Source organism: Tigriopus californicus, chromosome 8 (assembly GCF_007210705.1).
Source record: "Tigriopus californicus strain San Diego chromosome 8, Tcal_SD_v2.1, whole genome shotgun sequence".
NCBI lineage: Eukaryota > Metazoa > Arthropoda > Copepoda > Harpacticoida > Harpacticidae > Tigriopus > Tigriopus californicus.
In genome coordinates, this window is record NC_081447.1 from 6,786,267 (window position 1) to 6,812,201 (window position 25,935).

The 25,935-nt window shown below is 41.0% G+C and overlaps 2 protein-coding genes across 3 annotated transcripts in view; one reads left to right on the forward strand and one right to left on the reverse strand.

Moving 5' to 3' along the window:
* LOC131885499 (solute carrier family 12 member 4-like) overlaps positions 1 to 5,651 on the reverse strand; it is a gene marked incomplete in the record, with an annotated part of 37,855 nt that extends 32,204 nt beyond the window's left edge. Inside the window, 3 exon segments of the mRNA XM_059233564.1 lie at positions 1,426 to 1,865; positions 2,363 to 2,927; positions 5,144 to 5,651. Coding sequence (XP_059089547.1) covers positions 1,426 to 1,865; positions 2,363 to 2,745 — 823 coding nt within the window.
* A 16,078-nt stretch (positions 5,652 to 21,729) lies between these two features.
* On the forward strand, positions 21,730 to 25,929 carry LOC131884880 (mRNA (2'-O-methyladenosine-N(6)-)-methyltransferase-like). Of its 2 annotated transcripts, XM_059232775.1 has the most exons (9): positions 21,730 to 22,654; positions 22,719 to 22,941; positions 23,012 to 23,364; positions 23,437 to 23,578; positions 23,654 to 23,829; positions 24,127 to 24,398; positions 24,475 to 24,744; positions 24,817 to 25,177; positions 25,718 to 25,929. In XM_059232775.1, the coding sequence occupies exons 1-9, from the start codon at positions 22,064 to 22,066 to the stop codon at positions 25,910 to 25,912; spliced, it is 2,583 nt and encodes an 860-aa protein (XP_059088758.1). In that variant the 5' UTR covers positions 21,730 to 22,063; the 3' UTR covers positions 25,913 to 25,929. The 2 variants fall into 2 exon arrangements, with proteins under 2 accessions (XP_059088758.1, XP_059088759.1); XM_059232776.1 differs by having other exon boundaries at positions 21,732 to 22,654; positions 24,817 to 25,929.
* Positions 25,930 to 25,935: the final 6 nt, after the last annotated feature.

Consider the following 25,935-nt stretch of genomic DNA (forward strand, 5'->3'; position numbering starts at 1 on the left):
TGGCACAAGAAAAAACACAATTACTGATAGTTGAGACGTTTTGACTAGGGTTGCTAATGGATGGCACCTGTACTGCTCACACACACACGAAATGATTTCTTTTCGGGAACTGCATGCTGTATTTGGAGTTCAAAATTTCAAGCAATAGATGGCACTACCGCCCACGGAAAAACCTTAAAGATGCGACCAGTTCTCTGAATAAATTTATTCCTGATTTTTGGGAGAAGTATTCCATACACATAGAGTTCAGTTTGCATATGTTAAAAGTTTCATTTCTCATCGATAAATATAAAAACAAAGAAACACCTTGCAAAGGGGTTTCAGAGCGATTGCGAATAACCAGATTAGCAAGCATCGAGTATTTCTGATTGGAAGTGTACTTTCGGAACAAAAAAAACCGCCAATCTCCCCAAAGTATAATTAAACAGTTTTCAGTGCATTTCCTGATTATCAATTCGTGCTCCATACTTTGGCATTACATGACCTGCAACAGTGTTTGCTTGCACTGCATTTCAATCCTGCCATTTTGAACGGGAAAAAGAGGGAAATCCAGAAAACATCTCAATATTTTATGGTTCATATGTTCAAATAGAGCGGAAAAGTAACTGGTTGAAGCGGCAACGGGATACGTAGAATGGGGAACTCTGGTGCTTCATTACATTTGCATTCGCCATTGGGTTTTGGGAGCTGCTTTTGCACTTCCCATTCCCTTTTTTTCGTTCCCTACTCATCCGTTCCATTTTCTTCTTCCTCACATTTCGGTGGGTGAAACGTGAAACCTAGAGTCTGACAAGGGAACAGAAAGAGACCGTTTCCAAGGTCAAGAAAGTTCACTCAAATAGTACCAATGAGAAAAGGGAGTAGTGCTAGTGGGGTCATTGCTGGTATTCCCTTGAAGCTTCAAAGGCAACAAGGACCCCAATCTAGTCTCGATTCTCATTTCTACTTTATAGTATCTCCCCCCCTCTTTGGAATCCGTCCAATGGAACTTGACTTGATCAGGTTCCAGGTCACTTTGATAAACAAGAGAGTACTTATTGAGATTTAGCGGCGGAAGAGGGATTGAAGTTTCATTTTCAACCTCATTGTAGTATGGTACTTCAACGATACTCTGTCTCAAAGTCTAGTACAAATACATTAGGTTGCATTAAAAATTGGTTAAAACAGTACTCGGTTATTAATCATGTTGTACCCATAACGAACATTTGTCTTGTCTTATTCTTCTTCATTCGTTTTTTTTTTTAAACATATTTTCAAAATGCCTGCTCATGATTGTTTGGACGCAGTTTCAAAGTCAGTTCCACGCTTAAATAATGTCTTAATTAATGCAATCTTTTAGTCTCTTTGGTTGCATTTAACACAATTTGCGCTCGCAATGAGATGGAACTATGACTTTGCAATGCAAATGCCAATTTCTTGCCTTACCTTGGGCACTTCCGGGTTCTGCTTCGGAGTTTGCATCGCCATCAAATGATGCATTATTCGATCCATTCTCATAGGACAGCTCATTGTGTCCGACTCCAATTTTCAGGGTTGAACATTTAAGGGGAGCTTTCTTCTGCGCAATTGAAGATTTCACTTGAGCGATGGCCGAGGCACTTTTTTCTTCTGTGAATCGAACTACCAAATCACGTTTCATGATTTGATTTGTCACATCTGAGGGGGAAAGCATGATCTCTCCATGAGGGCCATTTTCGGACGATTTAAACGAAGTTGGCGACGTGATAGGTGTTCCAGTTGGAGTGATGGTGTTGGATCCGTTCATGCTGGACCCGAGTCCGGGATGATTGGGCCCGTTGTACTCAAGTAGGCTCCTATCCATGGAATCTAAGTCTCCGCCGTCAAGAAGTAATCGTTCCACGTAGCTGATTTGATAAAACGATTGGACAATGTCAAACTCAGTATCAGAAGAGCATCAAGATAGAGGGAGAGAGAGCGCAGGCAGCACCGGAAAGTAAATATTCTATCAAGACGACGTGTTACAAATGCTTCCGGGTAGTATAAAAGAGCTTCCCTGCAGGATGCAATTTCCAATTTCCTCCAATGGATGAACCGAGTTTCCTCAGGTTATGAAGGCTGGCAATAGAAGCACTTACATGCGACTGGCACGGACTCAAATCATATTTAACCATAGGAATGCAACAACTGAAGCGAGTGACGCTAGAACAACCATTTGATGATTATCTCACTCTACTGTATTGAAATCAATAAAGATCGTTCAAGCCAAGGAGCGCAGGGAGAAAAAATTCCTGAGAATCCTCGTATTTGTAACTAGTCCATACTAGAGAATTGGAATTGGACGGCATTAGCCAAACGCACACTAGACAGACCAGCAGGCAGACTGGTTGGAAAGCGGTCTCACCTTGAATTGTCCCACTTTTTTCGATGCTCATACGAACTATCAGCTATATGGCTTCCACTGGGGGAAATAACATTGTATGGAGGGGATAAAAGGTCCCACTTGTAGGAGCTTGTATCTTCAATGGGAGCTTTTGGTGGGGTTGCCCAAGGGGCACGAAAGGCCAAATTCGTGGTTACGCCTCTTGAACTTCGAACCACATCGCCGCCTCCGTCGTTAGTACTGGTACTCCGCTCATCGTCTTCCTCGTAACTCAGAATGGTTCCTTCTTCGTTGGTGGGCTCAGATGACTCAGTGGGAGAGCAAAATGGGTGGAAATTTCCACCTGAACACACACTCACTGAAATAGATGAGTCCAAACCCGACATGGGAGGCTCCGAGGTCATTCCACGTTCTTTTGAAACATATTTTGCACACCCTCTTTGTTGTTTGGATGATTAATTAGATGGAGTTGCCTGAATTGTGGAGCAATCTTCTGTTGGCGCACTTGGTATGTTAAAGTTCTTTTGAATGGGCTGGGACCAACGTTGCTTTGATCTCTGGTCATGGGACAAGGTATGCGCGAAGACTGGGATTTGTTGTCAGGTTCCTCACTTTCTTTCTCAGGACTTATTGTTTCAGAATGCTAGATTTGCAGACCAGGCGTCCGTTAATTACGGCTTCCCTCTGGTTTTTAAAGGCTTGAAAATGATTGATCTAATTTTTGTCTCCCTCAAAAATGGTTCCAATCTCTACTAGTCGGTTTAAGATTTTTCTATTATTTTTCTCCTTTTGCTTTCAAAATGAATTTCTTTTTCAGGTGAATGCAGATAAAGATAAGCTATTAGCAAATCTTAGTTAGGAAATACTTTCGAGTGCTTCTGTAACCACTCAAACAAAAATTGTTAATGGTCTTTGTCTTGGAACTGTTGTCGCAATATGTCACGAACACCCAGCAAGGCATCAAACCAACGAACCAACAAAAGTTGTCTTTGGTGAGGCACACTTTCTAAAAGTAGTCGAAAAAATTCTCAGAATGCTTCTGTTGCATTTTTTTACAGTTCACTCTATCCATATTGCTTGCTCTTTTCATATTATCGTTTTTTCGCAAAGTATCTTTCAAAGAAAGCAATCGAACGTTGTTAACGAGAAAAAATGTTATAAGTTAAGCATGAAGACTTTTTTGTAAAATAAAACACTTTGTACCTTTAACTAAGATGGAAAAAGAAGGGTCAACACGGTTCCAATTAAAAGAGAACAAGTTCTTGCTCGTGTCTAGTTAAACAACGAAGAGCTCAAATAATTGATCGGCCTTGTTTTTTGTCAACACGGCATCATCGTGACAGGCTTCCACTTTAACCCACTCTAAGACGTGCTCCATCAAACTCTGCCTGGGTCCTGTTCCTACCAATCATGTGAGAACTCTTTTGGATAGGACCCACATTAAAGGACCCATAATATAGTCGTCGGATGGCCACCTGACTCACAACATGAAGCACTTTTGTGGTGGTGGGCATTGGATGGTCCATCGTTGGTCGGTCGGTTGGTCGGTCGGTCGGTCGGTCTCGTCGAAATACCCCGGATTTACTTTATCATCTTCGAGCCAAAGGGGCACTCACTAATACGGTTAAATTTGTTTGCTCCGTGTTTTCGGTAAGCCCGGCATAATCGCTGTTAACGTGAACATCGCCCTAGACAAGGAATAACCCATTAAATGTGGTCTAATAGAACTGCATTCGCTTTCCTGAATGATCGCTCTTAGGTACTGAGGCTACTCGTAAAACAGACAGTGGCAAGAACGGAAGGCCCGAGCCTTTTATCAGAAGATAACCAGTTGTGAGATGATTCGTCCCGTACAATCTACATCATATGTTGGCTCATTTGCATCATAGGCAGAAAAGAGGCAAGCAATGTCGATGAAACATCTGTCTCAACGGTTGGCATCATGGAATACTGGATACCTCCCCCCCCCAAAAAAAACTGATCACAGACGAGAGAAGAGAAACAAATGGTAAGAGTTGGGTTGGACCTCTTGGATTCGGGAACCCGTTCCTACTCGAGACTTGATTGATCGAAGGACAACCATTGCTCTCGACTCATCAATCCCAGACTTGCTTGACTATCTACAAATGTCCTTCTCTTGTTTGACCTTGTGTGTCAACCTAAAATAATATTCTGGAGCCACGATACAATGAATATCGTTCCAATGATGTTGTAAATTTTAAACTTTAAGCTGCATGCTGTACGCTGTATGCTGTTGAGGCATGTACATCCGCATTGATTAACGTGCTCTCGTGTTAAACTGGTTTCTAACATGTCAATGAAAGAAGGAGTACCATGTCAGGCATTAATTACGAGTAGACCTTGAGGCAATAGACGAAGTAATTACATTGACAACGTGGTAAGCCCAAATACCCACAAAACCCAGACGCACTTGCACTTATACACGCCAATGAACAGAACGAATTGAAATGTAGCAATTATGATCAAGAACTTCCTTAAAAATCGGGTTTTATTAAAAGTATGTCCACTTTTTGACTACCATGGGTAAGATTAATACAACTTTTTTAAACAATTCATTTTGTTGAAAAACGAATCTTTTTGGTCAATAAAAAGACAAAAAGAAAGAAAAAGTATGGAGTGGAAGAGAAACCACTCGAGAACCCCTTGACACGGGAATTGATCGTTTCTTCATGCTCCCTTTTAATAAATTGCTTGACTTAATACAGTAACTTAAGTGGCGAGTGTTTTGCGATTAAAAAAGGGTTGTGCCTTGAGAAAGAAAGTGATGGCGTTCGATTTCACCTGATATTTTTCAATTAATTCGACAAATAATTAATCTTCGTCAGGAAGAGACGATTTTTTCACCAGCTGTTAGTCGAAAGCAAGGAAACAATGAGCGCTCTTATCGTCAGTGATCCGTTGAAGGAAACACAGAATTCCAAGATTCCCAAGGGCATGAACGTGTCACGGAAGCCGTGAGATGGAGCACCTTTGACAAATGTCACATCTGATGGTAAAACAGACCAGCACGCCGTGAACCACAAATCTTGCCAATCTGAAGCGGCACCATGAAACCCCACTTCGAATTCCGACTCATTTAGTGTGAGTGCCTTTGAAATTCAGAAATTTCCCACTCCTTGTTCCTCACGCTTTCACCCTCTTCAATGTCCAGAATGAACAGAAAGACCGAAAGAACGAGCAAGCCAGATCGTTTGACGGTTCCTGTTCCACCTTGGATCTGCCCGGCGTCCACTTCCCATCAGGCTTGGACACTTCCCTATTATTACACTACTATTCCTACAACAGCCACCTCAACTGCTCGTCCCACCACCAACATCGACGGTACAGTTAAGCTCCATCTTCCATTTGACGTTGTCGCCTTCCAAGACATGGTTTTCGCAGTGATTGTTTGCCCCCTCTGAGGGCGTCATCGTGGCGTCGACGACGACTACGTTCCTCGGACAAAGTGGTTGGCCTGAAAACATGCCCTCTCCCCTTTCTCCTCTCCTTCGTCTTCTTTCTCTTCTCCATTCAACATCAAGGCCCAACTTCTAGACGATCCCATTTGAAGGCCGTAAGACCGCTTCAGTTCAGTCTAAGGCCTCTGGCCTTGAGTAAAAGAAGCAAAAGGCTTTTCGGAGAGGCGTCTGAAGGTCGGTCCGACGAAAAGGGAGAGCCTACAGAGGGATGGTCGGACGAACACACCAAAAAATGCCAGAGCCGCTCCATCCTCCCTTTCCATTCAACGTGAAACATCTCAAGTTGAGGGGCACTCACGTTGGACTCTCTTGGAGGTGGAACTTGTTCTTCGAGCCGACATGCGGAGACAACTCAACACGCCCACTCGGGCTCTTAGAGGTGCAAAGAGACTACGAGCTGGTTCCACGAACTAGTTGGCTCGTTTTCTCTACTTATGCGCCAAGATCTAAGGGTTTATGTTTACCACCATCTCCGTGCTTGGTTGGAAGGCGATGTAGTTTCTCCCCGAGAGAAAAGTCAAGCGGAGAGAAAACTCGGCATCGGAGGATTCTCCTTTCGTCAACGGCTCGAGTTCGACTTGGAAGGGCCTTAGGCCACTCTCAGCTCGAGTTAACAAAATTGGCTCGAGGGTCTTCAAGAGGGAAAAAGTTTTCGTTCCACCGATTTATATCTATCTTAGAGACTTGACATCGATGTCTACAACGCCATAATAAAGGTATAATCAGCCTGAGGATTGTGAAAAGTCTCCGACCATTGAAATACCCTCTTCATTTAGTTAACCTTCTTTTCCATGAACACCGGGTGGTCCTTAATTACGTCAACTATATTGCGTTTATTAGAAATATTGAAAAAAATGTGAATATTATCAAAAACCATTTTTTAAAATAAATGACGATAACGTTTCATCAATTTAAGTCCCTTTCATGGGTCTTAAAAAGGGAGAAGGGGGGGGGGATATTTTTTCTTTAAGTAGGTGTCAACGTTCAGGACAGACAACATTTCCTAATGAAGTTCATGTTTTTATAACAAATGGAATTTTAGCGGACTTCCCTGACACTATTGGAAACGGAATCCCTACCAGTTATAAAGGTCAACTTCCCGCACAGAGGGTTGAACCAATGACATCTGGGGAGAGTATCTTGTTCTTGATGAAGAAGAAGACAGAATCCTGGATGTCTAACGCACTACTCAATGCTCAGAAGATTATGAAACGGAAAAAACGTGACACCATACGGGGCCTTGATACACATCTTTAAGAATGTCATATCAATCAACATATCAAGTCTTATTGTACTTGTTCCACCCGTTCATTACCTAGATGTGTGTATTTAGCAGCAGCAATTACGAAATGCATGGCCGATTTTTCTTACATTTTCAGAGGAATCAAAGCTAATCAACGAAACAACGAAGCGCTATCGTTTTTGTGCAAATGCCAAGACTTCTAATAACTATTTTCCTTGTTACTGAAAGAAAAGGAGCAACTTTTGTAAAATCTTTTCTTGGACTTTAGCTCAGATTAGAATATTAATCCATTTAAACCTACAAAGACATAATATTTAAAAAAAGAAATATTTTTTCCAACTAAAATTCTATTCAAATCCACGAAGCAAAAGATAAGATATCTCGTTTTCAAAGACTGCTTTTGTATCAAATTTGATTATAAATTGCTCCGGTTATCTCTTAAAGCAATTGCCAAGAAATATAATAAGCTTTTTCTATGCCTAAATTATAAATGGAAATATTTCCCTTTTCTGAAGCAGGTAGAAAAACCCGAATATAGTTTGCAATATAACTTGAAACTTACTTAATGTCAATATTTCACAATTTTGATGCCATACTTGTCAATCGCAACTTTAATCAAGCTTAATCTTGAATTTTGACAAACTTCTATTAATGTTGAATAAAAGCATCTGTAGAAAGTAGAAATCGATTATTGCAAAAAGCGACAATTTGGAAAATTAAACTGTCACAGGTATCGTTCAAGTAATTTAGGAACATGATAGGACAGTGTAGCATCTGACACTTAAGTAAAATGAAAGGCGATTTTACATCTTTTGTAAGTTCTAAGTGACATTTTTTGCTACTTTTAGCTTTAGAACAAATCTTAAAGAAAATGGAGACATATTATTTCTTGTCGTATCATTGAAAAAGGCAATAATATGCCTTGGGAATAACTGGAAACATAATTAGACCATTTTTTGATGTTTATAGGCGTAAAACGCAACTTTAAAGTTATAATAACTTAGCATCTGCAAAATAGAAGCTTATGAAATTTTACGTTTATGTATAACTTAAAGTACGTTTAATACTGATTGACTTCGTTTTTGACAATGATGCATTTTAATATACTTTAAGTGATTTATCACATTTATCTGAGCTACTTTTAAACATGTGTATTTCACAAAAGTTGTTCCTTTTGTTTCTTTGACAAAGAAAAACATATCTTGATGTCTTGGAATTTGAGTAAACACTTAAACAGAAAGTATAAACACCGTAACTAGTAACACTTAAAAATCATGTTATTAACCGTTCTTACCACTTATTCGTCTTCGAAATATCCCTCCTTACTATTGTTAGAGAATGATGGCTTAAAGGTGCTCTAAAAACGCACGTTAATCCTCTACGGTCACTACAAGTGACCCTAAATCTCGGGTTGGGACAAAGCTCATGAATGCTTTTGAAAACGTACAGAATCAGATACCTTTGGTAACTTAAGCTCTGTTTTAGAGACAGATTTTAGTTCAAAGATCTTCCCCCCGACCTCTCCCTCCAGAGCAATATCGAACCTAAAGCTATTTTAATCAAGCCAGAAAACAAAACCAGAGCTTGAAATCTGATCCTTAAACAATACAATAAATAACGTGTAATATTAGATGTTCAAAAGCTTCAGTTAGCTCCCAAACCACCAAAAATGACTGGGCTTACCTGAAAAGAAGAGGTCAAAACAATTAACACAAAATGAGAGGATAATCAACAAACAATTGACAGAAAATGAAAGGATAATCAAAAAACAATTGACCGAAAATGAAAGGATAATGCAAATGTTATGGGAGCATTCAAAGAGTGGAATTTAAGTGCGGAGCAATCGCATACGTACTATACTATCAAGTAAAATATATATCATTTTTAAATAATGATTATGCCATTAGAAGCAATCAGAAAAAGCATGAGATGGGGATTTCGTAGATGCCTAGATTATAATGAAACCAATAGCATAACAGAGGATAATGTGAGAAGCAATAAAAATGTGAAGTATGAGATTAGCTAATTGATGAGCAATGAAGACCAAAGTAAGATGTACATACTGTATCCTTCTTTTAAAAAAACTCACGCCGACCTAATTTCTAGCACGAGGGGTACATCCCCAAACCTCAATTACTCCGAAGTTATCATTATCCGTTCAAAGATAGAGAGTAATGATGATGGCATGAAGTTGCTACTCCATTTTCAACTTTTTTATCTCCTACCATCATTGTTTTCGATTCGAATCCAAATACGCGCATTTCATTTCATTTCAGAAACCGAATTGTTTGCTAACACCGATAAAAATTCGAAATAAGGTACATTTTTAACTTATCTAAATAAAGATTGATGTGATAAGACATAAAAAAGTAGAACCACATGCAAGCTTAAAGCAGGGGAAAAAATTACCATGGAACGTCGTAAAATCGTACTTGTACGTTTTTCAAGCTTGCATATATCTTACTTCCACGTTTAACCTAATACCGCTACTTCAAACCTGACGTTCAGATCTGTGGGGACCAAAATATCATTTTTGGTTAAATCTCTGGCTAGCCCAGTCCGAGCTTCTTTGTGCTATTTCAACTACTACATGAATTGCTTCTTTAACAGTTTAAATGGGCTAACGTGCGGTCATTCCCGAAAGCAAGGCAATAATTAATGATAGTTGTGATAATAGAGCGGGAATATCTTCTCATTGGGACTACCAACATTAGATGGCAGTCGTAACGAAAGAGCTACCACCTGGCAACGTAATGTAACAAACAAAGCAAAAACCAAATCAATCAAACAAACAAACAAATAAACAAACTAAGTATTCAAAGAGGTAGAGGCAAACTTGGGTCGAAAAGAGAATGCAACTATCATTCAATCATCGATCAAATACTCATGGTTGAGTGAAACAAGTTGAGGATTCTGGAGGAACGGAGTTTCGAGGGAACATTTTTTCCTTAGATTTATTTCTTTGAGTGATGACCATGAGAACATTTTCTTTTGGTATTTGCGTGTTATCAGTCGAAACATTTTGAAACATTTCTTCAAACTGGCAATCGAGATAACGTTATTTGGGACATCAATCAATCAAAAAAAATATTGGCTCGGAGGCCTTCAAAAAGTTAATAGAAATGATCTTTTTGCTCATTAAATGACTACATTACAGGGTTAGTACAAATTGGCGTCCTAAAGACGAGGGGCATATTTGACTATAACAAAAAAACTAGTTTGAAACCAACGCAATCATTTGGAATTGAAACATTTCGCTTTGCACTACAACTTTTTTTCAAAGTCATCATATACCACTTCAAAATGAGAATATCGCTAGGCTTACTGGGCAAAGATTGATTGAACTTGAACTTGGATGTAAAGTCAGTAGATGATTTGAGAGCTAAACTGTTGGAGTAAACACTTTTTGAGATATGGCACGCTTTTGTGAACAGATTTTAGCACATTTGTATCGAGTGGTCATAGATTATGATTCTAATTTAAATCCTGCAACGATAGGGGGAGGAAACGTGGCGTGGTGGTAAACCCTGCTTCCGGGCATGAGAGAGGTCCCCACTTCGATTGTCCTCCCCAACGTTTATAAGTGAAACTTCGACGCTAACCACACGCACAGACGGAGAATCAATCTGATACGGACTTTAACATAACACTTCCTAAGGGAATTATATACCTACAAACCATGTAACGTTATTCCTCCCTCGTCGAGCGAGGTTCAACCTTCCGAACCTGGCACCCCTACTACATAAAAGATATATCTTACGATTTCATTTTCAAATTTGTTATTTCATGCAATGATCACTTTCTACCTCTTAATGCATTCAACGTTACCAGATTTTTTCAAACCTCAGTATCATAATCGAACTTGCGATTGGCCATAATGAAAAAACTTTAGCTACTACCAAAAATGCATTTTTTTCAAAAGTTGTTCCTTTTGTTTTTGTAGCACTGAGAAATTACTTTGCGAAAATGATCTCTTTTTAGTTGTGGATATTGACCCTAACATTTTAGCTTGAATCGAGGATATTTTGCGCAGCCTGGCAAATCCAATTCATACCTTCTTCATCCACTTTGTGAGGAGCGGCGTTTTGGGCCTTTTGCATAATTTTGCCAAATGGTAGGTCTTCAAATGTCAGCGAACAGTCTCCCAGAGTGTGTTATAACCAGGTGAAATCAGTCTTTAGGTAAGTTCTCTCGTGGATCTGCCTCTTTTCTCAATGCTTTTGATGTGAGATGGGGGTTGTTCTCAAAGACTACACATGTCCTTGTGCATCGTATCAATCCCTTTAAATCGCTTACATTAACCTAAGAGGCTTGGCAACCAGATCTAAACGCTTTTCAGTATCGATCATTCCTATTCTATGAGGTCTTGTTTCAGACCGGGACTACCTTTGAAATCTAAACATCTCAAATTTGGATAATGCACTCGCCCACCTTGACTAAGTATTAATCAACATACCTTTTGAAATACATTTTGTATATATTTGTATACTAATAGAATCCTAAACCTTGGTAGGAGTTTCAACTCAGGAAAATCTCTTGAAGGAAAAGCTACCCGAGTGCATAAAATTGAGAAAATAGGAGACTTATTAACTGGGCAAAATACGCTTGTACTCGTATGTGATTCAGCAAGGAGGGAATGACTATCCCGAACGAAACGGGGGACCGGAGATTCCTTTCTTTTAGGACAAGCAAGATTGGATGCACGAGCTCCAAAAGGTCATTTCCTGGAAAATTGGAGCCACTCATGCCTATGTTCATATTGTCGATTGCCCAAACTGAGGAGGAAAATGTGCCCAAACTTGTAAGTAATGGCATCCATTTCTCATTTCTATCTCCATTTATTCAATCTCTTCCAAAGAGGTAGAGAAATAAAACAAAACCTTTTTTTTTTTCAACTCCGTGGGATCACTTTGAGCAGCATTACAATTTCAACAGCCGTCAAGTGGTTAATGGACATCTCAAATGATGACTTATTTATAACAAATTAGGTTCACTTTGATAACTTTTTGACATTTCGGGGCCGCTAAATATGCAATGATGGACCTCAAGCCGACGATACAATTAAACCCCTAAACGTTGCCACGCTTGTGGGTTTTTGCGGTTAGGCTGCTCCTATGCGATTGAGGTCGCTAAAGCACTATGCTAGCCTCCAAAAAGCTGCTAGAGCCTAATTCAATTTGATCCCTTTCGAAACTCTTTAGGGCAGCCGAAAAGTCTTACAAGGATTAACCTCAGTTTTCTGAGAAACATTTAATGACAACCCTTTATGGAGGGAGTTGTGGACCCCTGTTTTGGGGACAGGATCGGGTCAGAATATATGATAAGAAAAATGTTTTAATTTTCTGTCAATTTTAATTTGCATTTTTGCCCCATTTCCCATTCATTGCTATCACTCGATGGTGCGAATCGGAATCACAAATCAGTTCCGTGTTTTGCATATTTTGTCACCTATTCACAATGCAGTAACTAACACTATGCATTCGCATGCCACAACTAACCAACTCATGTGTGGCCTGCTATAAGAAATACCATGTGACGAATTTCGATGTTGTGCTTTGAGACTCTGAATTCATTGGGCAGGTATGATATTCATTTTATTTGTCGGTATTTGAAGACAAAAATCTTAAACTTTACGGTAGCACCTTCATAGCGATTAACACATTTACGTGCCAATTTTTGAGTTTAACAGCTCTATTACTGATAAATTTTCAATCAAACTGAAGAAATTAATGAAAGGATTTACATACGAGTATAATAGAAAAAAAAACTAGATTTAGGGGCTGTCCAAATACTCCATGATCTGTCGGAGACAAAAAAAAAACAAAGTTACGGCCATTGTCGAAATAAAACAAAATAAACGAATTATTGACTGCCAATAATATCACTTTAATTGAAATTAGCTGTGAATGCGCAAATAAACGATTTCAGAAAGCTTCGAGCTTTGCAGAGAGTCGTCCAAAGTTTCCGTTTTCCCCCTCGTCTTCGGCATAACAAAAGTCAGCAAGACCTGTCAAAACCGCAATAAAAAGTTGTTTTGCACTCCTAGCTAGATGCATAGTCCATATATTATAATAGACTAACTAAAGCAATGGCATACGGCAATAACTTATTCAGACGGATGAATCTGCCTAGAGATATTTAACGAAAAAAATCTTTATCGAAATGGGTTCTTAATAATCCGGGGATGGGTCGTCCCATTTCACTTATTCTCGTAAGTAACCTCGAATCGACATTTTGTCTCAATCATCTTCACTCACCAGGATGAGCGGCGGGTTCATCTTGATCGATACAATCCAACTCGACGGGTCCCCCGGATCCGTAAGTCATGGCCGATTCATCTTCCTCGATCAAGAGCATCCGATCGCCTCGCGTCTTGGATTTGGACACGGAAAACCGACTGCTCGGACCGCTGGAAGATGTTGATTTCGTGGGCGATTTGGCTGATGATTTCGTGGGCGATTCCGATGGAGAGGGTCCGGCCGAACTCGCCGGGCCGCCGCCCTCTTCTTCCTTCATCATCTTGCTTCGTCACTCTCAAAACTCACTTTCACACCCGTCCAACACCACTACTTCCATCCACAAACAAACTCGCATTCGAAACCGTTGGAAGGGTCCGCCCTAAGCCCAATGCACCCAACGGTCTTCTTCACCGATCATTTGGTAGTTCAAATGCAAAACTGCAAATCTGGGCCAAACAGATGTTCGTCTCCGACAAATGACACGTTGTCTCACCCAATAAATCGGGAGAAATTCAAGTGAGATATAAGTGAAGAGATGAATCAGTCACTGAACCGGTGTTTCGTAATAAGATCCACTGGCACTGAGCTGTACAATGCAATAGTTCCGCAATGGAATTCCACAAAGTCCCGTCTTCTTCCTTTCAGCAGAGGAGCTTTGGAGGTGTTTGGCCGTAGTTCGAGTGGTTCGCTTTGGGCTTTTCCTTTGGCCGGGTCAGGCACTCAGTCAGTCGGTCCGTCGCTCAGTGGGCTTTGGAAGCAGCTGACGAAAAGCATTGACAGAAGCACGAAGAGCACGAAGCACAAGAGAAGAGCTTCATTCGACGAGTGCCCTACCTACCTTTTCGTTCCTGCCGGTGCATTCCAAACATACGGACTGGCATTGCTTCAATGGCACTCTGCCTGCCAAAACATTGGCAACAAGGGATGTCCACGTCCATGGACGTGTCGGGTGGGTGCGGCACAATTGCATCATGCCTTTAATGCATTCATCGATTCATCGATTCATGTATTCATGCTTGGTAGTCGGAACGGCTGATCCAGAGGGTCAAAATGATGTCATGCACTCAACCAGTTATAGCTCTAGGTCCATCCACTGAGACCGGCCAGAAAAAAGCACTTAACACACTGACGATGGGAGTGAAAGGTTAGCCGAACTTTTACTTTTGGCTTTTAGGATCGTAAGATATGATTTGTTACTCGCCCAAACGTTGCGAGTTTCGTCGTCACTAAATCTTCGCTGCTTTCCACCAACTTTCGTTCCAGACCTTCGAGATCCATATCAAATTGGAGCACCAAATAAAAAGATTGTCTTTTCCATGAAGGTTTTCCAAGAACAAAGGAAAGACGCTGATATTCACCTCTCAATCCGGTTATAACTGAACATTCGACCTCAACAGACGAGGATGAGCAGGCATATGGTGCAGTGTAAAAGGATCGGAGGGCATAAGAAAAGACCCAGGCCTCACAAATTTCTCTCTAGCAAGGTCGAACACACAGGGAAAGAAAAGAGGACCGCTGACTCCGCTGCTGTGGATCAGAGGTGGAAACAATCCAATCAACAAGGCTCTCTCTCCCTCTGAGTCTCATCGATGCATCTCCACTTTTTGATCGGTGAAAAGAAAACTACAGTTTCGCCAAGGCCGATTCCTGATCCTCCTTTACGAATCAAACTGTTGCTCACACCTACAATCTCTTTCAAGCCCTTGCCTAGAGATGAGTTTTCTTTTTCAAACAGGGATTGTATCACATCTCTCGTAGGGAGGGCAGCTAGCACGATTAGCTATTGACCACTGGCGTTTTTCAGCAAAAATATGAACAATTCGATTTGTCACCTTAACTATTTCATATCCTGACAAAAATAATTATCGTTGAAGCTCCTGTTAATATTGCAATTAGGATGCTTAATCTAGTCTGAACTAAAAAACTCGTTGAGTGACCTTAAGCTATCACTAACCAAGAAACTTCAAAGGCAAAAAAACTTGAACTTCCTCTCGGTCGAATGGCATTAACCAACTGTTAATGACTTTACGTCATGTTTGATTGTTTGAGACTTAAGAGGAGTGACCAATGAACTTCTCAAACTATTTTTTCCAAAAGTGAGGTGCTAATCTTGATGTTATATTTGTTGTCAAAATATCATAAATAAGCGCCACCTGTGAAAGCTCGGAATGACACTATAAAACCAGAGGCCATGAATACTCCAAAAGCTGTGAAACATACAATACCTTTGGAGCATGTTGGAGCGGTCAGCATGAGAAAGCCTCTTTTAGACAATATACTTGAAAGGTCAAGAAGAGGCCGCCTCTCATGTACAATATGTTCGAACCACTTTTTATACGCAATGTTTCGAAATATTGGGCCTGCGTTTATATCCGTCCAGAAATGAAATGGTTTGGAAATCATTTTGTACAAGTTACCCAAGCACTCTACCTTACCCGTTAGAAGAGAGTATCCTCGAGTGGCATATCCTTCCACAACGGCACTGGTGTCATGCAAAGGGTTCAAAATTGGCATTGAAATATCGGCAAGATCGCGTTTTAAGGAACATTTCAATAAAAAACAAACGGCTTGAAAATGATAATTGAATTTAAAGGTTGAATGAGTTATGTGCGTGAAGGGAAAGTTAAAAATTCATTGCCAATTTCGTGCCTCACTATCACAGAAGTTTGATGGATAATGGACGATTTTCTGGGGGATCGCCTTGCCTGATTATCTTGTGCTAGAAAAGGAGTCTGTTCATTTGGGATCTGTTCCAAACGACTTTTGTTCTTCTTTTTTGGGTCACTCCCCGTTCGAGGGTTGGTCATGCTGACGATTGGTTCACAACTAAAATAGGTGTTATGTTAAAACCACCTCGATTATGCAAATGGCTGAATCGAATGTCATCCGTTAGCTGATTCAATATCTGATATGAGAAGTCACAAGTGTTTGCACGTTTGTGGCAGCCATCCAGTCTTATTCTGCTAGAAGAGGAGCGTTCACAAGTTTTAATGCATCATTTGATCTCACCTAACCAAAGTGGCGAGGTTTCTAAAACATAAACTACAACCACACAATTCACAAACAATCAAGGTCAGAGAGACGGAAATGCCCCTTAAAGTTTTGGTGGAAATATGTTTTACAATCAGCATAAGTACATTTATTTAAACATTCACTTTAATTCTGAAGACAATACAAGCAACAAGCAATATTTTCTTAAACTGATTAAAAAATACTTCTTTGAGGTTTCATTGATGCTTGTAAAACCTGCATCTTGTCTTTGCATAGGATCTTGAGCACGATTCTACAACATTTTTAGCAATTTCAAGTTTATGCATGAAAGAGCAAAATAATCTTTTCCTTTTGTGATTTTGAAAATTGGTTTTAATTCTTTGGATATTTTGGAGCTAAAAGCTATAAAAATTGGACCTTTAAATCCCACATAACTAAGTAGCGGTTTAATAGATCATATCATAGTAATGTCTAAGTAAGTGCGCCTCCAATTTACATTGATTAGGCTTTTGAAAAATACAGTCCTCATAATGTTTTTAGGTAACTTTTTTATGTAGGCTAGAATTCTATAAAGCAATGCAACCAAAGATGTTCCTATTGATTTTATGAGCTAGAAACATGCCACAATGTGTTTGAGTATTTTTCTGGAAACTTGATAGGGCTTTTATAATCACTCTGGGTCGTATCAAAGAAATTACTAAGTACGAAATAACAATAACTCGTTCGTTTTTTCGAAAAAGGAACTGTAACGCCATTGCATTTCAAAATGGTATAATCATAGCTACCCAAAAATACTTGTTACTCGTTCCTTTGTGCGACCAGCAGAGGGCCTTCATTTTTTTGTTTCTCTCTTGCCAACTAAAGGTAATTTGAAGCTTTTCGGGTAATTTTCCTTCAAATGGACGAATGCCGAAACATGGTTCTTAGCGATATTAAAGGTGCTCTTGGCTTTTATTATTGTTTACCTTCCATGCTTCAAACAGCTTAACAAGTTTAACAATATTTGAGGCTGCTTTTCCATGATGACTTTTGTGTTACACGTGTAGATCTTCAGCAATCGGTACTATTACTTGAAAGCAAAGTGAATCTTCTTAGATTCTAGTTTGAGTCACAACATCTTCAGAGTATTTGAGCTTTTTTCTTCTTACAAATATTTCCAGATGGCTTGCATTTGTGTTGTTTCCAAAATAAATATTTTCTTAAGGAATATCTAATTTATTTGACAAATACTGTAAATAAGGAGTAAGGTCATGAAAAGGCACTGAAATATTGGCCTTTTACGACTTTAACGAGTAACTCCATTCCATTTTTTTCGCAATGCATGGTTGAGTTTTGGCCAAAGTAATATTAACTGTAAGCCGTTCCATTTTTTGAAAAACAATTGAAGCCCTGCTTACTGTCGACATCCGATACTATCCAACAAACATATACTATACAATACACTAAGGTTCTTAATTACGAACTAGAGTTTTTAAGTCAAAAAACGTAGTATTTGTTTCCTAGAAACCAACAATGTATTAGTTATAAAATATTAGACTTATTGATCTCGCATGATTTTTTTTTTGGGAGGGGGGACCTCTGTACCGCTAGTGGGAATGGGATCCCACTAGTTCGTAATAATATTGGCTCCACTATGTGGATTGCAATGCACATTTTTGTTCTCCCTCCTGGATCTATTAAGCCCTATTAAATGAACCCTTCAAAATATCATATCCCAGTCGTATGTGTGAATCTGATGATATCTTTATTTTTGCTGTAACTGACATTTACTTGTCAATACTTATGGTGCTCTTTGTGCCCTTATATATGTATAAGCAATTGCTAATCATGCTCGTTTGTCTTGAATGCTAAGTTATTGAATAAAAATTGTCGTTAAACCCGGGGTGTCCGGTTATAAAAAACAAAAGCAACATGGCCTTACTTACCTTTGGAGTGTGTGACGTAGTAATCTCTGTATTTGTTGAAGAGTTTGTCAGCAAAAGACAAATATGGCGAATCAATGGCTAGCTTTTGTTCTCTCATTATGGTTATACTTTGTCTTGACGGATCCCAAACACTAAGCACAATTTTAAAAGTCAAGAGTGTATCACAGCCACTCCATGAGGAGTAATGTCTCTCAATTAAACCTGCTTCATTGAACAATGACATCAATAGAACCTTATCTTTTTTCTCCTGACGTCTCAGAAAAGAAATATTCGTCTAATCTAAAATAATTCGTGCAATAGGTGTCAGTCAGAGTCCTAGCACTACGTTTTTCATCAAGTGGCACGGTCAATAAAACTTTTAAGAGGAAAAAAGTGTCACTCAGTATTTGTACAAGTTTAGCTTTAAATCAGAAACAAATGAATTAGTTTTCAAATTCTAACAACATCGTGTTAGTTAGCCTTAAGGGTCGTATTTTTGTGTCGTATTGTTCGAAGATGTATGAAAGAACTTGCCACTATCACATTCTAGTTCACAAGTTGCCTTATGCAAATGTGCAGAATGACCCAATATGAAGTATGATGAAATCTTTAGAATTTGAGGGTGTTCAAGGAATGGAACACCTACACACCCGAAGAAAACAAATGGCATTGCAAGACCCATAGTTCAAGGCAGAATTTGTGATTGTTAAGCCGACGAGCAAATGACCGTGCAGGGGTCAATAAAAGGCAGTTTCTCATTGAACCCTCTTTTTAAAATCTGTTGTAAAGTTGACCGTCCAACGAGTCAACCATGTTGAATGCAAATCAAGCTTTTTGTAACCGTCCCGGGGCTCTCCATGGATACTTACTGAATTAGGATCGAGCCATGCTTCCTTGTGATGATAATGATGATGATGATGATGATGATGATGATGATGATGATGATGCTTTATTGGGGGTCTCGCGTACAGTAGAGGAATAATGATAGAAAACATTGACGAAAAATGGTTAAGGAACAAAAAAGATTTGAGAACCCTAGGTTCACCCCACAAACCGAATGGTTTGTTTCCATGGGGGGGGACCTTGACTAGATTGATGCCACTGTGCAATCCTCCGCTTTGTTCCAAGAAAGGTGTCCTACTCAGAGAGCTCGCTCAGTCAACCCCATGACCTTTCCCAAAATACAAAAAAAAACAAAAAAAATCAATAGAATGCCTGGCTTACGATACGATAATGTACGATAATGATCTCCAATACATGTCAAGCTGGGTTCAGATATGGTGCAGATGAAAAACAATCAAGGTTCTCTAGGTATCAACATTTATTCGATCACGTCTACCACGAAGATGGGTCAAAACTGTTCAATTGTGTAAGGGGGCATCAGTCCCAACCCAAAAAATCAATTAAGAAGTATTGATGAGACTAGGACTGCAAGAATTTTCGAAATCTGAGCTTGAGGAACCAATCTTTGCCTCTATTTCATAATATCTTACTTGTGTTATCATGATCCTCATGGCCTTTCTTTCAAATTATTGATGACGGGCCATTGGGGCACACTAAGGACCTAAGTATCCTGATGCACGAGATGACCAAGTGTTTTTGGGAGATTGATGTTTCACATTATGCGCGGTCGGTCCTACTAAACAATCCACGTTATATTAAATAATCCGTTGTCATTAGGGTCGGTCGCTATTAAACAATCAGTCAAGAGAATGGCATTTCTTATCGGAAAATTTGGAGAAATCAATTGGACAAAATAGGCCGGGGAAATTTCATCTCCCTGGCCCTTGCACTCACCAATTAAAAAGGATTGCAATTGAATATATGGCTTCACGGTAAAAAGAGATGACAATAATCTGGCGGCGATGGTGCTTTTCTGATTGTGCTATTGTCACGCCATCTAAGAGTCAAGCTCTGAGCTGCAGAAAGTGGCGGGTTAAATCCAAAGAAGCAAGTACGCAAGGGTGTTCAAAGAGAAAGGAAGCACCGGAAGCACTCCATAAATGTAGGGCGTCAGCTCTCCCTTTTTCCTCCAGGCTTGCTCACCGTGAGGACCATCATGTCTAAATCAGAAGATAAATCCAAGAAAAAAATCCATTAATGTGTTAAATGCCTCAAAGGCAAAGGTCTAATGCTTAAGCAAGTGAAAGTGCATGTTGCTAGCCTAATGATTCCTTGATCACACTGAATGGAATTCATTGTCAAATTCGTTTGAAATGATGGCAAATTTGTGATTTTAAACGAGCCAATTTTCAAGAAACTGGCCCTTTGAACGGTAGAGGGTGGTAGCTTCGAAAATTGATGACACCAGCTGGAAAACTCCTTTGCATTTTGGATTATATTTAATTAAAAATTGTCAAGTAAAGTAAGACACTTCCGAACAGAAATAATGACAATCTAGCCAGTGAGGACTTTTTCTTGCATAGATTTTACAGTCATTCTGAGACATCTAATTCGTAATCCTGCGACACAGGCCGGGAAACTCTGACTCGCCTAAATAGGTAAATAATTCAAGAAAAACTGGAAAATTCACAAAAAAACGAATGCTTTCATTGGTTGGCTTTCATTGGCTCGCTTAATCTTTTTTATGAATTTGATTCTCAGAAATTAATACCAATGTTGTCCGAAAAGGCGCCAAATTTGGCATTTAATATCTGCCACTTTTTAAGTCTTGTGAAAGTTAGATAGGAATAGCTTCCGGCACTGACAATGCTAGCAGGAAAACGGCTGTTCCACGATAGTTTTAGGTTCCACCATCTCCAATCTAGATTAACCGGTCAAAATTTTAGTCCGCGGCAACGCAGATGCTAATTAAGCCAAAACAAGGGGTCGATTGCCAAAGGCTCAACCCTTCACTGTAAAAAATAATAATCTTTTTTTTTTTTTTGGTTTGGTTTTTCACGGGCTTTTCTAACCGCTACAGGGAATGTAATCCCCAGTACTATTAAAATGAAAGATTATAATTCGTCTATTTATTACCTTTCAATTAATCAGATCAATATGACGCAGAAACGTGGCAGAATCCCTAGCCTTCGTTATCTTGGCATGCGAAGCCTTGGCCTTAGTCTTTCCAAAAATTCCCAGCCATTTCCCCGCTCAAAAAGGAAGACATTGGCATTGGCCACCGTTGAAGCTACGTGTCCCAGCCCAAATACCCGTTTGTGCTATATGCCCAGCCGCTTCAGCTTCGGGGGGGGGGATCGGGAGGAAGATAAAGAAGCCTAGCAGAAGAGCGTCAATGACGAAAAGAGAGATCATCGACAGTGACCGAATTTGACAAGACCAGGCCAGTCCTTTCCCGAGTCACCTTCTTAGCCCTGCTAGATCAAGGGAGGGGCAGGCGAGAGTGAAAGAAAGAGGCGGCATCGGCAGGGACTGTATTCTGCCCTGAACGCATCGACGCTCAAGAAGAGGGCAGCCAAGGGCTGGCTGGACTGAAGTGGCAAGCCAAAGCAGCCTAGTTGGGAAATATGTGCGTCCGTGGGCTGATTGGCTGAGGAGTCAAGTGGTGTGTGTGTGTACTGCTGCAAGAGGAGCTCTGACGGAAGGCATTGTTATTATCAACATCAGCATCATCATCATCATCATCATCATTGTCGTGGTCGTCGGCTTGATCAACATCATCATCATCATCAATCCCTGGTTCGTCAACAAACGAATCGCCGTTGAGGTTAGCGCTCCGGATCACGTCCTGCCCGTCCACCACCCTTTCTGTCTCGTTGGTGGGTGGGTGTGTAGCACAATGGTCACATCTGGCGGCCCGCCTTCGACCTCCGTCTCGTTGGAACAGCCCGCCTCTGGCCCTTAAGTAGTGGCTGGAACGCGTTGGGCATTGACGAGTGAGTCGAGTCAGCCGTGGTCTGAGCATGGCCAGTCCCGCCGGCGGAGGAGGCGGCGAACCCACGGGCCCGTCGGTCTTGGCCCATAATAACAATCACCATCACCCTCATCCTCATCATCGACTCCATCCGCGTCATGCGGGAGATGGGGGTGGGGCGGAAGATGGCCAGCGCAGTCCAAATATGGTCCCGTTAAAAATGCCCGGACCGCACGCCCATTTGCCCATGGCGCCGGGCACGCCCGGTACCCCGGGATCCATGCCCGGTCCTAATCCGGTGCCTCACACACCGACCGGTCCTCCCGGGGGGCCACCCCCGTTAGCCTTTGAAACGGACCTCCCGCCGGAGTTGCTGCACCAAGGTTGGCGAAAATATTGGTCCAAGCGCGAGAACCGGCCGTATTTCTTCAACCGGAACTCGGGCGAAACATTATGGGATTTGCCGCCCTTGGGTCATGCCCCGCCCGGCCATCACTCACCCTTGTCGGGCCCTCACTCACCCGGAATGAGTCCGGGACCTCCGTTTCAAAGGAACTCCGACCCACTTGGCATCAATCAAAATGGCCCGCCCGTTGGCCACGTGCATGGACCACCGCCTGGGGCCTCGCCTAGTGTACCAGTGAGTTGTTTGTGAAGCATTCTTAATGGTATGGGCCAGATTGTTGAATTATAATTGATTTTAGCCCCATGGACTGAAACGCCGGCCTTCGGAGGAAATGGGACCGGCCTCGGCCAAGAAGTTTATCGTAGCCGGTCCTTGGGACTTAGAGCTTCCGACCAACGTCATCTTATTTGAAAAGAAGCCGACCATGTTGCCTCACCCGCACCCGGATGTAGAGCTCTTGCGCTTTTCTTACGTCATGAAACTACGCCAGAGTTTCCAAGAAATGTGCCATTCGCGCGAGGGTAGGACGTTAAAGCAGTTCATTCAACCGAACACATGAGTTGCAAATTTTCGGATGGTTATTTTTTCCAGGCATCGACGCCCCTAAGGAGAGTTTTAATCGATGGCTGCTTGAACGCAAGGTCATTGACCAAGGGGCTGATCCTGTGTTACCTTCGTATTGTTTTCCGGAGATCTCAATGTCCATGTATCGCGAGATCATGAACGATATTCCCATGAAATTGGTCAAACCAAAGTTTACAGGCGAAGCGCGGAAACAGCTTTCGAAGTACTGTGAAGCGGCCAAGACGATGATGGAAGTTCGGAGTGCCTCTTCCGAAAGCCGAAAAATTGTCAAATGGAATGTAGAAGATACGTTCAATTGGTTGCGCCGTACAGTAGGTGCCAACTACGACGACTTTCAGGAGCGTTTGACACATCTTAAAGTAAGTAACTGTATACCATAAGCCAATTCGGAGCACATGTTGACGAAGAAATCCACATAATTCTATTCATAGACTCAGTGCCAGCCCCACATCACTGATGCAGCCAAGAATTCCGTCGAGGGAATCTGTCGAAAGATGTATACTTTATCGTGTGATTACGCCCAAAAAGTACAAGAGCGGAGTCAGGAGGTGCTCAAAGAAGCGAACATTTTAGGTAAACGTAGCTTTCTTACGAATTTCAAACGCCAAACCACTCACTTCTGTTTGTATTTGTGATGAAACCTTTCAGAGCACAACGCCAAAACCCAAGTTCCACATCAAAGAAAAGTTTGGTGTTATCCCATTCAGTTCGCTTTGCCTTGCCCACGTTTGCCGATTGTGGAGTTCTTCCAAGATAAAGAGTTCACTCAACTGCGTTTCAAAGGCGAAGTTATGAGGCTGAACATTACCTATTTTCAAAAGTTGGTAAGTTTGCTCTTTTAATGTTCATTCAAATTAAATCCAGGGTTCTCGATTTCTTTGTTGCGTAGCTGTGAGAGTCAACGTTTATTTCTTGACCTCAATGAAGTCTTTGAAACATCGTTTTTGCATGTTTTCTTGGCCGGAAATTGAAAGGGTTTCATTCGACTTTTATCCAAAATTGGTGTAAACTATTCTTGGTATAAAAAATTACCAATGGTTTTCCACTGTATTGAGTTTAGTATACAGTCTTGTATAAAATCGTTTGTCCTACTTATGTCAAGGTAAACTTTCTTCTTTCAGGAACAACTCTATCGATATGGGTGTGCGGATGATCGGAAATTTGAATTCTTCTTAACGCGTGTTTGGATGCTTCTGAAGCGTTACAATGGCTACTTTGGAACTGCACCCGGCGAAGGAGCCCAGAATCAGGGTGCCTTACCAGTTTCAGTATTTGAGTGTCTCCATAGGCAGTTTGGGGTGGCGTTTGAGTGTTTTGGGTCTCCTCTCAATTGTTATTTCCGCCAATATTGCTCAGCCTTTCCCGACATTGATTCGTACTTTGGCTCGAGAGGGTAAGTGAACAAACATTATTTATTTAGCTTATTTCAGCACCTCGAGCTGAGTCGTTCACATTCACGCTACATTCAGACCAATTCTCGAGTTTAAACCTCTTTGTGGATCATTTGAGGCTAACCCTCCCTTCTGTGAGGAGTTGATTGACGCCATGGTATCCCATTTTGAGCGTCTGTTAGATGAATCCCACGAGCCTCTATCTTTCATTGTGTTCTTGCCGGAATGGCGAGAGCCCGCTCCAGAGGCATTGCTCAAGCTAGAGGGATCAAGGTGGAAAAGGAAACAAGTGGTAGTTCCACCGTTGGAACACGACTACAGACATGGTTTCCAGCATACGCTTCCTAAGTAAGTGGGGAAAAGGAGAATGCTTGAGTTATGGTGAAGAAGATGGTAATTTTATCTTATTCACATTTATAGGACCGATATTAATATTCGTTCTATCAACGGCACTCTCATTGTGTGGCTGCAAAACGATGCAGGATATCAAAGGTGGGGTCCTACTGAGGACAGAGTGGAACAGCTCCTGGAATCCTTCAGACCTGGGCGAGAGCGAGAACGAGATAAGGCTCAAATTTTGTCTCCATCAAGACCTCAAACAGGTCCACAGACTCCCCCCAACTCTGCTCTCACTGGATCTCCCGCTCATCCTCATCACGTCATTACCCCAACTGGACCAAGTGGATCATCAAGTAGTGGAAGTAATAACCATGGAATTGTCGGCGTTGGGATAGGAGCTAGCGGCAACGGCGGTGAAAATCATTACCACGGTCCCAAAGAGGTGATAAGTGGAAATAGCCTCAGTAATAATGCCCCTGGTAGCTCCAGTTCGATCATGAGTTAATTGAAGTAAAATGGCAGAAAAAACTGCCCAGTGGCACTCAAATTCATGACCTTTCATTAGGAAGTACAAAAAATTTATTCATGACAAAACTTGAGCAAAGATATGACTTAACTTGGCTCTCGTAGCGTAGAGCAGACAATAGACATGTGTGCCCGTCTCTCTTTTGGAGATGTATGGGTGTGTTTTCTGGAGCTTTTACTCTTCCCTTTGGAAATATCAGTCAATATCTGTTTCTAGAAAGCAGCTTGTGCTTGAATAGAGATACGGAACCACCTACCAACGTTCTGATGTGTTTTAGAGTATTTAAAATTTTATCGCCCGCTAAATTAGCATCGTCCCTCCTTCGGCCCTGTACCTTATAACAATAAAATTTCAACAGACAAAAGCACATTTTCAATCTACGCCAAGTAGAATCCGTTTTATCCACCACTTTTTACGAGTACTGACGTATTATATGTCTCTTGTATCCTGAAATAGGTTAAGAACTCCTTAAAATCTTTAATGATCCATTATTCACCACACCACAACCGACAACATCAACCTCCTCCTCCTCCTTCACCTCCTCCTCATTGTTACAATCGTAATAGCAATTGCGTTTTGTTTAGATATTTTATCTCTGAAGGTAACTTAATCTCATGGACACGTGACACAAAGTATATATTGAATGAATAAACATAGTCACTGAAGCACCTGGG